Genomic DNA, 13,742 nt, shown 5'->3' on the forward strand with positions numbered 1-13,742 from the left:
GATTGAATACAAGCCTCTATTATGCCCTCTCTATAAATAAGGTAAACTGCACAGCAACTGGGAGGAACATGGCCACTGAAGAAAGGTTTTTACTTCCATGTACTCAGCTATAGTGAGGTTGAACCTGGAACAATGTTTTGGGCCCCTCAGCTCATGAGTGATGTGAAAAAAATAGGAAATGATCAGTGGCAGGCAAACCAAGGTGTTTAGCAGCCTACAGCTCTTTTGCAAAGAGGCGTGGAATAGCTTAATCTGGTGAAGGGAAAGTTGAGAAACAATCTAGCAGCTGCCCACAAATATCTGAAGAACTAAAAAGATGAAGAACTGGAACAAATCCCTCTTCAACAACAAGAAATATTCTGCTTAGGTATTGTGAGAAATTTTTCCACCACGAAGAGAGAAAAACATTGGAATAGGTTGCCCTGGAAGGTTAAGGAATCTGCATCTTCAGAGATACTGAAAACCTGAAAAACACTAGACAAAGCCTTCAGCAAATTGATTTTAATTAGCCCTACACAGAGCAGTGAGTTGAACTGGATCATGTCCAATCTACACTTTTCTGTATGAGCTTACCCAATACTACATGACAGGGTATCCATGTGGGAAGTTGATCAAACAAGTATGCTGCTGTGTGAAAAATTGTGAAAGAAGGCCACAGCCAGCCACAGGACATAAATTAGTAGGAAGCTAGGCTAAGATAATGCAATCAACTGTGAATGGAAATAAAAATTAAAATAAACAAATGACCAGCCAAAAGATTCATTATTCTCAGTAATCATTTCACTATTTTAAAACTACTCACTGTGTGACCGAGTCTATTGAACATTAGATAAAATTCAGAAAACCTTTAGCATTTTAATCTTTTACTTTGATATGCAATAGGCTCATGCTATCATCCTATTTTCTGTGCCCTATAAAAACAAGTGCTGTTAACACTGGATAGAAATCTGGATCAGCAACTTCCAATCATGCCATTTACCAACTTACTTCTTGCAGTTAAATTTTACAACATTCTCATGTCATAATCTCTCAGAGAACCTACTGTCAGTCTACATTTCTGCATACTGAAGAGATTTGTCCATATTTGCAATAAAAGCTGCTAGATGAAATAAAGAATTTGAAACAATCTTCCCCTATTAGGCTAGATAGAAAACACTGGTCTGCAACCAAACCCCTTATCCATCCATCTTATTGACTCAGAAAGTGAGGTCCCAGCACAGGGACAAGATCCATAAAGCTGCTACTTTGGCACAGAGAAAGGTAAGTGAAGTAATATGGGAAGACATGAGTTGCAAAAATTCACAACGTCTTTTTAGCATTGAATGTCTCAAGATACTACTCATGCCTTCAGGCAATGAATTGGTTTTTTTTCGAAGTCTGTTTGTCAACATCCAGTTTATTAACAAGTATTTTCCTGTGTTCCGCCCCCAACCTATCCAAGATTTCCCTTCCTCCCCCTGTGACTGTATTTGTTGATCTTCCATGTTTCAATTCAGCATTCTGCTCACCTATCTTCCTTCCCGTTGTTTTGTATTTCCCATTCTGTTTTTCCTTTTTACTTGATCTCTCTCAACCCAGTTTAATTGCATTTAATGTACTCTGTATCAAATGTTAAAATAAAGAAAATCACCCAGGAAATACATTTTATTATATGGGTAAACTAAGATGACATTTGCAATGTGCAATAACTTCTACAATGCCTCTCTTTCCTCTTACCTTTCTTCTGTAATTGATTTCTAACTAGTTGGTTTGTTGCAACACCAACCATGATGTCCTATCCATAGTGGAACATCATACACTCAAAGCAGTATCACAAATTTCTAACAATTGATAGGAGATAAATCTTAGTTTTGCTTTCTAGAAAATGACCAATGGAGGCATTTATGAAGTAGATCTCAGTGATTGGAAGAACACTTTTCCATTATTCTAGTAATATCACACTACAGGAAGCAAATAGTTTCAAACTAATTTCAAAACACTGAGAAACATTTCGGGGGGAACTATTTGGAGGCAAGCATAATGGTATGTTCATTTTAGTCTGACAGGCATCATCATATGGGAAAGATATTGACTTGGTTCACTTTTTTACTAGTTTTGTGATAATAGTGATTAGTTCATTTGTGGTGGAAAAAAATTTTTTTTTTGCTTTAGTACCTATTTTAACAATCTGGAACCTGACTTGTATCATTACATATCACTTATGGCATCAGTGTTACTGTCAGCTCTTTTATGTTCTTTACTGCCTTCTGCCTTTTCCCTGTTCAATAATAACATTTTTGTTGCAGTAGCAAACCTTTCAAACTTTTCAGTTCTTCACTGACTTTTTCCAGATGTAAGCATAATTTAAGAACTGGGAAATAACTATCAACACCTATTAGCATTCATGTGTTTATAAACTCACTTATGTGTTTCTGACTATTCTTGAACACTTGAAATTTTCAAGCCTTTAATCTAAAATTGCAGCTTAATATCTCTCAAGTTTTAAACATAAACACAGGCATGCATCTTCAATAAAGACAAATTTTCTAACACAGATACTCAAGACTCAGAATGTCTCTTCAAGTGTTAATATGGATATCTAGTTGTAGACTTCAACATTTGAAATTTGAGAATTAGGCATCAATCTGGCTTTAGAGCCTTTGAATTAGATTGAATTTGTGCAACGGAAGGTGACTAGAATTTCAGAATGGAATCGAGTCAGAATACTTGCAACACAAACTGTTTATAAGATTGGTACAGGTATGTTAGGTCTAATTTTCAGCACCTTAAGTATGTGGTGATGAAGAATTTTAGACATCTAACAGAGAGCATAATGGTATCAAAAAAAGCTGTAGAGCAATGTACAGTTCTGTCTAGTGGAAGTTCGTTCTGTCCTTAGATAAAATGCTTTTTAACAAGTGTTCTCTATCACACTAGAAGTTCATTTCCCTGACAATGTCACAAAGATGGTTTTTAATGATATCTGAACACTGCAAATGTGCATGTTGCATACAGACAACAAAACTGTGTAGAGTTTATTTTCTCTCTCACTTTGAGGACATTTTCTAAACCTATTAAAGCACATTATAGCATAAACTCTAAAAAAATTTTTATAGCAGAGAGTCAGCAACAAAATGTAGGTTACATAAAAGCACACAACAGAATAACAAAATGCAAGGAAGCAAAAAGCTTTTTTGAAGTTCAAGGTTGTTTACCACACCTCATATATCTCAATACACTTTGTATAAAGTTCCTATTATTTTAAGTACTTATAGAGTAGCTATAAAGAATATTTCTAACTATTGGTTTAAATGATATTTTACTGCTCTTTAACAGTTTAATTTAAGAACAGTGAAAGATGAAATGGATATCATGACAAATCCACAATAGTCTTACCATGTGAGTGCTGGTTGTCATTAGCTGAGGATAGGAAGAGAAGCAAGTAGCAAAAAGAAAAAAAGCACACAAATAAAATAGACCAAAATATCAATGGATAAAATAAATAAAATGCAAAACTTCATAAAATTTGCATTCATGTGACTGCAAAGCAAGTAGAGACGGATTATTTTAAGCTGCTATATGTCAAAAATAATTAAACTATTAAAAAGCTTGTTATATTTAAGACCTTTTATGATCATTCATAACTACTCTACCGAGAGTCTTTTGATATGTTAAACAGATATTCATCAGATGCATGTTAAGTATGAAACTGAAAAGTTACTGTATAAATTCAGAAGTAACGTGGAATTTATGTTATATATTCCTCCTAATTAGTATCCAATCCTATATCTCTGCTTACTAATACACAGTATGTTTCATTGTATAGTTCAGATTTTGTTAAACAGATAAATCGTCTATCTCCCTGTAACTCATAAAGAAGTTATAATCTTACATGAAATACTGAAGAAAACAATTAAAACTATGTTCATTTCACAAATGGCATTAAAAAAAATTACCACTGACTGATGAAATCCAACACTAACCTGTCCATTGCTGGTCACAACTGTGTTGTCTAACAATAAATAGGCACCAAAGAAAAATACCACAGCATCAAACACTCCTAGGAATGTCCAATAAATAAATGCACGCCAGCGCAGCAAAGCGTTCTTGGCAACATCTCTGTGTGAAACAAGAAATGTGTTCATTATCAACAAGTTTGAAAATTCCAGATAAATGAGATAATTCGTATTGTTTCTTGAAAACTATCACATTTCCACATTACCAACTGTCTACCACTTCAAATCTAACTGCTTCCTCAAAATGTCCTCTTCATTTATTTTTATTTAATTCTTACTAAACCCTTTTTACTGCTCCCTGTAATTCTGCTTATTTCAACAATGGCAAACTCCGTGTGCTGAATCCGTTTACTTTTCAATCTTTTTACAGAAGGTATCTCTTTTCCAGTGCTTGCTGTGCATGTCATGATCCACTGCAGATATTGAATGGTAACACTAGAGGTCTCTGGAGACTTTGCTTTATTTCCCCTAGGATACTTATATGCAGAATACTGCAACAAAATAAAACATTAATTTTATTTTGGAATGTGAAACAAGGGGGTTGCACTTGACTTGAAGCTTCAGGTCAAATAGAGTTTCTTGAATGTTTTTCCACAAAAACATACAGGGATTTATCAACAACAGAACTCTTCACTAGTATGCATTTTCTTACTAACAAAAAATCTTAAATGTTACTACTTCAGTTCTTCTCCACAGAAGAGGTATCAACTTAGCAAATAGCATAGAACGCATCAGAGTAAATCAGGACACAGTTAAATGAAAACCCCAAGTTACAAACACATTTACTACCAACCAGTACTTCCACCATACGAACTTTAAAGACTGTCTGATGGCCATATAAAGTATTTTCTCCCCAGAGATTAACAATATAGAGTGCAAACCCGTATGTGGCCAACCAGAATAACCACTATTGCCCAAAACAGCTTAGCAATAGGCTGTTAGGTATCACAACCCACAAGTTTCTGACAAACAAGCTCTGCTAGCTTTCATAAACCAAAAAAGGCCTCTGAATTACCATTTCTAAATTAAAAACATTCAAAACATCAAAGAGAAAATAAAAACATTACTGTTGAAACTCAGTAAATTCTTCTTTCAAAGAATGCTTTTCCTTTGATTATCTACTGTTACCCCTCCCTGAAATGCACTGGCTTTGTAGCTACAAGGATCTAAACTGGGCACCCTTCCTAATTTACATGGCCAAATGCAGTTAATTGGCAAGAACCGTATTTCAAGTGGCTAAGAACCTAAATGAGTCAATTCCAATGCCCAGAAGTGAGTCAACAATATGCAGAACACAATGCTGGACATGACACGGAATACATCCTCAGATACACTCGAACACTCTTTTCATCATCTTTTCTTTCAGAATGAAATGTGTATATAGAAAAACCCAGCATGTTTTCTTTTTTAAAAATACTTCTGTTCCCCGTGTTTCTTCCCCATGACTGGAGAAAATAAAGAGTACTAAAATAAATCTCCTAATTTGATTTTGTTAAACAGTGATTTCTATTTGGCTCTCACTCCCTTTGTAGCAAATGCATGGTGTGGTTTGTAAATGTGCATGTAAAAATACACATTTATCTATTGTACTTTGTAGGCCATGCACGTGCTCTTCCACACTTCTGTTGCAGTGTATCTGATGTTCTACCATATCCTTTTGGTACAGAAGTCCTGAGGATTTCCATTGTAACAGACACAGATCCCACAGCTGAACAATCAAATTTTGGGGTACGGTGTTTTAATTTTACCTGTACAGGGAAGGCTCTCTCTTGAGTGTGTCTGGACTGACATGTTGTTCCATTAGACTGTACAAGAGGATAGGAAGGGAGGTGAAGCTGATATTGTACAGTGTTAGATACGCAGTATCATATAAAGTCTGTAGATGGAAAAGAATTAAATCAACTACTTTTAATTTAAAATTAAATCCTCTGCATGCAACTTGATGTAAAATGAATGGGTGAACTTCTGCAGGAAACCAAAGTTATATTCCTTCAGAATGGAGGCAAATGCCCCTGAACAGCTGCTAAATGATATAGGACACAATTCTCCATTTGCATCCCATTCACCTGGAGGAAAAAGATCAGCTAAAAAATCCATTTCATGGACCAATATGATCCATATACTGGCTCCTCCTATAGTTTCAGCTGTAATACCAACTCCAAAGTGCCCAAACTGAACAGCACATTCCTGCAGAGGAAGAAATTCTGCTCTGACAAAGTTTTCAGTGGTCGTTTGAAAGGGAAACCAAAACAGAAAAAAATAGTTTTGTCATTTTAACTCCTCCTGGAGCTTTCTTTCAACAAAATCAAAGCAATAGTATTATTTTCCCCCAATTAAATCCAACTAATACTCAATTTAATACTGAAAACATAAACCCTTTTGTCTAAATTCAGTCATTCATTCTTTTGGTTTCTGTTCCCTCATTTAGAAGAAAGAAGAGGTAGATCCTTTCTACACAGATGAGAACAAGGGAGAAGACAAAAATTTAGGAAAGCAAATATTGGATCGCCTCCTGAATGATGGCACTTTTGTGGTGAGCAACAGTTCAATTTTTTCTCTATTTTTCAGTTTTTATATTTCCTTTTCAACTAACTTAATGCTGAAATTTCATCTGAAATTTGTAATTCATACCTGTTCATGCTAGAGAAGACTAGTTCATTCTCTCATTTTCATTCTGGATTCTAAAAATGAACAACTGGTTCAATTACTCATCTTTCAGGATTTCCTCCATTCATATCCAGTAGGCTTAAATCTAACTGACTGTACATTTCCCACAGACATTTCACTTTGCACTGCCATTTCCAAAAATTGTATTTCTGTATTCCTTGACTTTAACATTGTTTTTATGATAATTCATAAAACTGACTTCTGTAACTTAAATGCAATTGCCACTGAATACCACATGAATCAAAAATTACGTTCTTTTTTGTGTAAATTAACACTAAATTCTCAGGAAGATCCTATACTTTTGTTACAAAAAAGCAAAAGAGGTAACATAACATTGATGGGAAAAGATCAACTAACCTGTTGTGAAAACCCACAGAAGAACTGATACAAAAACTGAGGAAAAATGAAGCAGACATTCTGAAAAACAAAGTGACTGTTGTCAAGCAAAATTCAGACACTAATTTATTTACAATTCTATAGATATTTATATCATATACACTAACAATAGTGAGTATTGCAGGAACAGTAGAAGAAACTGCATATATTAAACCCCAACAGTCACATTCTGCAGTAATACTGTTAGACAAAAACACTTAATATATTTTTGAAACACTAGGCTACATTTTGAAAATTCAAGGGCAGTGAAATTTGGGATCCAGGAATACAGTTCAGTTAAAGCAAAGCAAAAAAAGGGACAATCCAGAGGAGGAGATAAACCTTGATAAGCAAGCAGGGATACTCTGGTTAGCATGGTTTCCAGCAAAGCAACTGTAAGATATTTCTAGCTGTAACCCCAAATGTCATCCTCTCCCAATTATACCTATAGTCAAACACTAGAACCCTGAATTACCCTGTGACAGTTCCTTTATACAATCTTCCATTGCTTACCGAAAGAACTTGGATTGCCAACAATTAGAAATAACGAAACTGTCTAAATAGGACGATACTCACTATGAACTTTTCCCACCTACATTATCCTAATGCATTTAGCACAACTTCATTTGCAGTAATGTCTAAGTTCTCAAATACTATTTCCAGTGTGAATTAGAAGTTCACTATAGAGACAGCGTGGAAGGTACTGGAAATAAGCAGACCAGTCTGAGATGGAATTTGTAGGATATGAAAAAATAAAAAAAATTTTTGCTTTTAAATGGAACATCTATTACAGAGTTTATCTATATAAAATCTACTTCTCTTCATGTTCAGAATAAAAACTATAATCTCATTTCAGCATTGCATCTGGTACTCAAGAAAATCTCTTTATACAATTGTTGCTGGTTTGTACCATTAGCTGCAAAAACTGTATATAGTTAGATATTACCATTTAAGTTTTTGAGGTTTCTGTAATTAGAATAAGGATTCTCCTACCTTATAAAAGAAGTATTGCACAAGTTCAGATATCCTAATATAATAAAAATGCCCATGAACAAGCAACATTTTTTTCAAATGTTTAAATTTAGGTATTGCATAGTCACTGTTTCTTGCTGCTTGACGACCTTCTTTGCCAATGATTCCTTTAAAAAACAAAAAGGAGGTGAAGCTATTTAATAACTAAAGAACTACTGAAAAGAGAATTGCAAAATTATGTAATAATGCTAAGATACTGATCTAAAGGGAGATAACGAATGTATCTCATACAATTCCTAGGATAAATGCACTAAAAGTTGTCTGTAACACATATAACCTGATTCATTGAGACTGCCTGTTTTTAAGAAATATATGGTTTTTGTCATTTCCCTTGAAATAACATACTAAGGAGCAGGCTTACCTATACCAACATGTGCTTCCAGAATCATACTGACATCATTTGCTCCATCACCAATTGCTAATGTGATAGGATGTTCTTTTGATAACTTAATCAACTTTACAATCTGGAAAAAAAAAAGTGTTAGAAACCCTCCTCTGTAATGGTTTGCTTATTTTGCATAACTGTAACACAAAATAAAAATTACCAAGGCAGTTTTATAAGAAATTCTCTGAAGGAACACAAAACCGACATTACTCAATGCAACAATTATGCATGAAGATCACAAGTTTCTTCATATTATGAAGTATTTGTTCCAAACATTTTTTATATACTTCTAAAGTACTTTGAGAGAGATGGGACAGGAGGAAGGAAGATCCAAATAATGGAAGATGTTGTTGAGATTGCTTAATGCTGTGTCAGTGCATCAATGAATTAAGAGTGTTCCAGAGACAGAGTGGACAATTTCAAAGAAGTCCTGAAATGAAAGACTAAAAACTTGTGCTTTCTCATCTGTGTTGAACTTTTTTTCCTACATTTAAGAAAATATATTTGACTCTGTATACATACAAAAACTATCAATGTATAAACTATCCAAAAATTTGACTTCAAATCTCTCCATTACAAATTATCGCCTCTGTAAATTTGGTACCGAGTCAGCTGCAACTAAAAAGCTGTACAAACTTCCAGACAGTTATAGTGCTGGTTAAATACATTTGTTACTGTGAATAAGGGTTACGTATGCTGTACCTGCACACTGAGAAAATGACATGACAAACTGAAAGAAAAAAGAGATGTGTATTCCAGTACTTCTTTCCTTTAAAAGTTCTTCAGCTACCTTGAGAGGTTTCAGTAAGGGAAGGATGTGTTTTTACTTGATACAAACAACAAATGCAAGCGTCAGGTACACTTAACCATGATAATGCACACATTTTTTTGCCTGTATTCTTTTTGGCTTTCCACTTATGTTAAAAACAGAGAAAAAATACCACTCTGCCATAATAAGTAACACAGGTTCTTGTAGTGTCAAAAGAGCACAAAGCTTCTTAGGTTAAAAAGAGAGCAGTTAGTTAATTTTTTTAATATGTTCATATTAGCATATACCAACCATAAATTTGAACAGTATGTACCTAAATCAAATTCAGGCGCACAGATGGGTGCTGTTTTAGCATACCATTATCTAAATTGCTTGCCAGCAGAAATTCTCCCCTCTCTTTTTTTTTGTTTTGGCTTTTCACTTTAGAAGATACAAAAATGAGCGGTAGCATCCTAAGTTACCATAGTAAGTCATACAGAGTATTAACCTTCAATATTTACATATGTGCATAGCTAACAAGCAGTTATGGAATTAAACACAAACCTGTGCTTTTTGCAGCGGTGCCATTCGACAGCATAACACTGCACTGCAGTTCCTGCAAATATTAAGAAAGATCTCTCTGTAGTTACCAGAGCTCCCATCATGTCTTGGTTTCATTATTAATGATAATGCTGCTCCATCAATAATTAAACCATAATCTTGCGTATCGGTTGAAAGTCTGTTCGGGGATAAAATATAAACTAAGTGTCACTGTAAAATTCTCAGACACATTTAAAATCTGGCAATAAGAATTATGCGAAAATTAATTAATGAAAAAATAATGAGCATAGAATACCACAAAGTTAATACACTTCTAATGGAAATTCTTTGTGTAAGACTGATATTTTACAACATTTTTAAATTCTGGATTATGCTGAAAATATTCAGTGCTTCACCAGTATGAATACAAATCTGATACCTCAGTGACTTCACCAGAGAGTATGAGTGTATAATAAATGACTTTTCAGTTTGGTTTGGAACCAAAGAACTGCAAGTGAGGTAAACCAAGAACTGCAGTGAGGTAAACCAAGCTGCAGGAATAAAGTTAATTTTGTGGTACATTCCATACATTCCATAACACACAGGAAAAATAGGTTATAAGGAAAGGCCTTTGGTACTGTGATGAAGAAATAATTTCTTTTCCAAAGGTCTACATTTACAAAAGTAAATGCGCCTTGAAGGAAATGCCTAAAAGAAACCTGTTGGCCCAAATGGATATGGCCACTCTCTACATCTAGAGCATAGATATTTTGCCTTTAGAGTAGTGGCTAAGTCAAAGACAGGTTTACTTTTATTTATAATACTAAAATAAAATAAAATAATTATTTATGTTCCCTATAATATTACAATATAGTCTCATCCATAAAAATCTATTAGCAGTACGCCTGTAGTAATCTGAGCATTGCTAGAAGTGTAACCACGGTCACAGGAAGTAGTTTATTCACTACTTTATCATACACTGAACAATGGGGAAAGATAACATGGTCTGGACTGCAAGAACCATTTTCTGTGGCATCCAAAAAAGTTATTTCAGAGCACCCTTGCATCTGCCTGCATTACACAACAGCCTCAGGCTCCAGGTAAACGTGAATGTTGTATAAGCGTACACTGAGGTTTATTTTTATTCTCTTTTCACTGTTCCAAGGTTATACACTTCTGTGCATGGGGTTTCAACAAACATGGTTTCAGAAAGACCAGTGTTTGTAAGTAAAACAGCATATTTATTATTATGTATTCTAGGCATCTCCCTCTTTTTGACTAGAACACAAGCTGGTTTTGGCAAGTAAGATAAATTTCTGTAAACTACATTTAATAACAGTTCCCAGATATTTTCACCACTTTTGCTACTGTTGGCACAAATAGGGCAATGTCACTGCTGTACAATAATATCAAGTGAAAAGGTATCATTATGAAGTTCAAGCAATGTACTGAAAGTTTGGTGTATTATAGTGAAATATTTTTAGCCTGAATTTGAACATACAGGTAGAATCCTGCTATTACTGTCTTAGTACTATTCTCCAGCTCTGGAGATAAAGGTAAAAAAAAAAAAAAAATCCAAAGAGTTTTAACATGGAGGAAATTGGCATTGCACAAGAAGTCAAACAAACATGCTAAATCACACTTTGTAAAGCCTGTGGTACTTAAAATGGTACAGATGACATGGAGAAAAATTATTTATTTAACTGAATATACAAATGTTCATGATTAGACTAACGGGATATAAAGTGTAAGGAGGGCTAAGAAAAATTATCGGGTCCAGAGATTTAAGCTCTAAGGCTAAGAGTTATAGAAAATCTCTCCTAAAATAGTATCACAAATGCTTGTTAACTTATTGCTAACAGTTTTATGGTGGAAAAATTATTACAGTATCAGCCATGATTTTTCTTTTAATAGACAAAGTAGTACCAGAAATGAGATAAAGAACATGACTGAAAACCTAAATTTATCCAAACAAGCTTATACTTAATCACCACACCGTAACTCACACATTAGCAAGAGAAACTGAAACATACTGTTGTTCTTAAGGTACTTGGTCATAATTTCGTTGTTTGCAAAATGCCCAGAAGCTTATTTCTGGCCTGAAAATCCGACTTTTTCCTTACCCTGAGAAGGTATCCCTGGTTAAGCTGCCATTTTGCCTTATGACAGTTTTATTTAGGTCAAAAAGCACATCATGTAAACTCTGCTCCTCAATTTTCTTTGTGGTTAGCTCAAGTATTTGTGTATTTCTTCGGAAGAGCTTGCAAGCGTAGCAAGTAGCTGCAGCAGTCTCCATTTTGTCTCCTGTCAGTACCCAAACTTTAATTCCTGCTTTCTGGAGTGCTTCAATAGTGTCAGCAGCTTTTTCTTGTAGTCTGTAAAGTCAATTGACAACAAAATTGACAGATTGCTTGGAAATGAGAAAGGTCTCTATTGAAAGATTTTCATAAACAAATAAAAAATTTCAACGTAAGTTAACAGATCTAAGAATTTCCCCCAAAGTATGACTCCAAAAATGTTTAGGGGACTAGTATATGTTTTTGCACCTTTTTAAGAGCTAAAGATTCTTCCTTCATTTCCTCAATACCCATTTTGTAGTCCTTTTCTCCAAAACTTTTGTCTATAACTTGATCAGTAAATTAATACACGCATGTCAATAGCTCGAATACACTGATTTTTGTACACTTAACTATTATTACTTGCTTACTAGGTTATAAAGTTACCATGTGTAACTTTAGTAAGCTAAGGGTGTGGAACTGATTCAAATAAGGGGTTTCCCAAATAAATCTCTAATACACAAAAAGAGTTTCCAATTACTTTGTCACCACCACTGAACAAAAGAAACTAAGAAATGTACTAACTAACCGATCTTCAACAGCTGTAGCACCAAGTAATATAAAATCTCTTTCTATCTTCTCATACACTTCTGCCAATTTCTTGTCCCGGTCCTGAAGGGCCAACTTTGCACTCTGAAGCAGCTTCTGTACCTTGCTGTATTCTTCTGCTGTGAGCTTTTTATATGCGACACACAACGTTCGCAGTCCTTCCTGAAGAACGCAATCAAAAGAAACAACACACGTTTTACAAAACTCTTTAAGCTTAGACTTCTTGCTGGTGTTTATGCTGGGGGATTTGAAAAAGGAACATCATGAAGTGACTAAGTATAGACTGGTACAGTAGAGTATAGACTAGGATATGGTTCAGCTTAATTCTGTTGTGTTCTGGAAGCAGTCACAACCTGATGGACCAACCTCAATCTCCCAAAAGATAAACAGCTCAGTGATCCAACTGGATATATGATTACAAGAGCAGGCAAAGTCAAGGTAAAGGTTTCCTTCCCTATGTGTATAATTAGGCAGGATGAGTCAGAATAGATAAAAGTAATATAAATAGTAGCTCTGCAGCTACTATGTAAGTGTACTTTATACACAAGAAGAGTACAGATTTTGATGCTCGGTTGCAGCAGATCCACAGACAGGGACAAAACATCACAAAGAGAACTGAAAGTGAAAATCCAACTGTACCATTTCAGTCAAGTGAAAATCAGAATTTAGCTGTGGGTGTTTCAAACTGCATCAAACTTTTGGACTGTGTGATGAATAAGAAAGGGATCTAGATTGTGTAAGGTGGGGAAAAGCTATAATAACACAGTAAAGTTTTGCCAGCTGAGTTATCTATTGCCTCTCTTAACACCATTTAACTGGCATTTCAGCTTCCATCCATCCAGTAGGTCTTTGTATACTTACTTATTCCCAAACAATGAATGTGAATTATTAAAATACCTCCCTGTCTCTTGATATTGATAAAAGCAGGTGCCTGGTATTTTCTTTGAGAGGCTTGTGTGTACGAGCCAGTCCTATTTCCAATTATGTCCAATGAAAAAATAGTTGCTGGTCTGGATTTCTTTCTTGACAGACGTGGACTGGATATGATATGTAAATACTTTTCAATTCCATTAGCCTCTTTTACTTGTAGTTATCAGACAGCTGTCCCATATAAT

General features: G+C 34.7%; 1 protein-coding gene across 2 annotated transcripts in view; it reads right to left on the reverse strand.

Annotated features, from left to right (window-relative positions):
- The window catches only part of ATP11A (ATPase phospholipid transporting 11A), a 116,891-nt gene that overhangs the window by 14,921 nt on the left and 88,228 nt on the right, over positions 1 to 13,742 (reverse strand). For both annotated transcript variants that reach the window (XM_040054703.1, XM_040054704.1), the window contains exons 18-25: positions 12,608 to 12,789; positions 11,866 to 12,117; positions 9,767 to 9,941; positions 8,431 to 8,533; positions 8,031 to 8,176; positions 7,020 to 7,079; positions 5,744 to 5,871; positions 3,963 to 4,098 (exon numbers count right to left, since the gene is read on the reverse strand). In XM_040054703.1, the coding sequence (XP_039910637.1) occupies positions 3,963 to 4,098; positions 5,744 to 5,871; positions 7,020 to 7,079; positions 8,031 to 8,176; positions 8,431 to 8,533; positions 9,767 to 9,941; positions 11,866 to 12,117; positions 12,608 to 12,789 (1,182 nt within the window). The remainder of the gene's footprint in view (positions 1 to 3,962; positions 4,099 to 5,743; positions 5,872 to 7,019; positions 7,080 to 8,030; positions 8,177 to 8,430; positions 8,534 to 9,766; positions 9,942 to 11,865; positions 12,118 to 12,607; positions 12,790 to 13,742) is intronic.

This window comes from Hirundo rustica, chromosome 2, assembly GCF_015227805.2.
Source record: "Hirundo rustica isolate bHirRus1 chromosome 2, bHirRus1.pri.v3, whole genome shotgun sequence".
Classification (NCBI taxonomy): domain Eukaryota; kingdom Metazoa; phylum Chordata; class Aves; order Passeriformes; family Hirundinidae; genus Hirundo; species Hirundo rustica.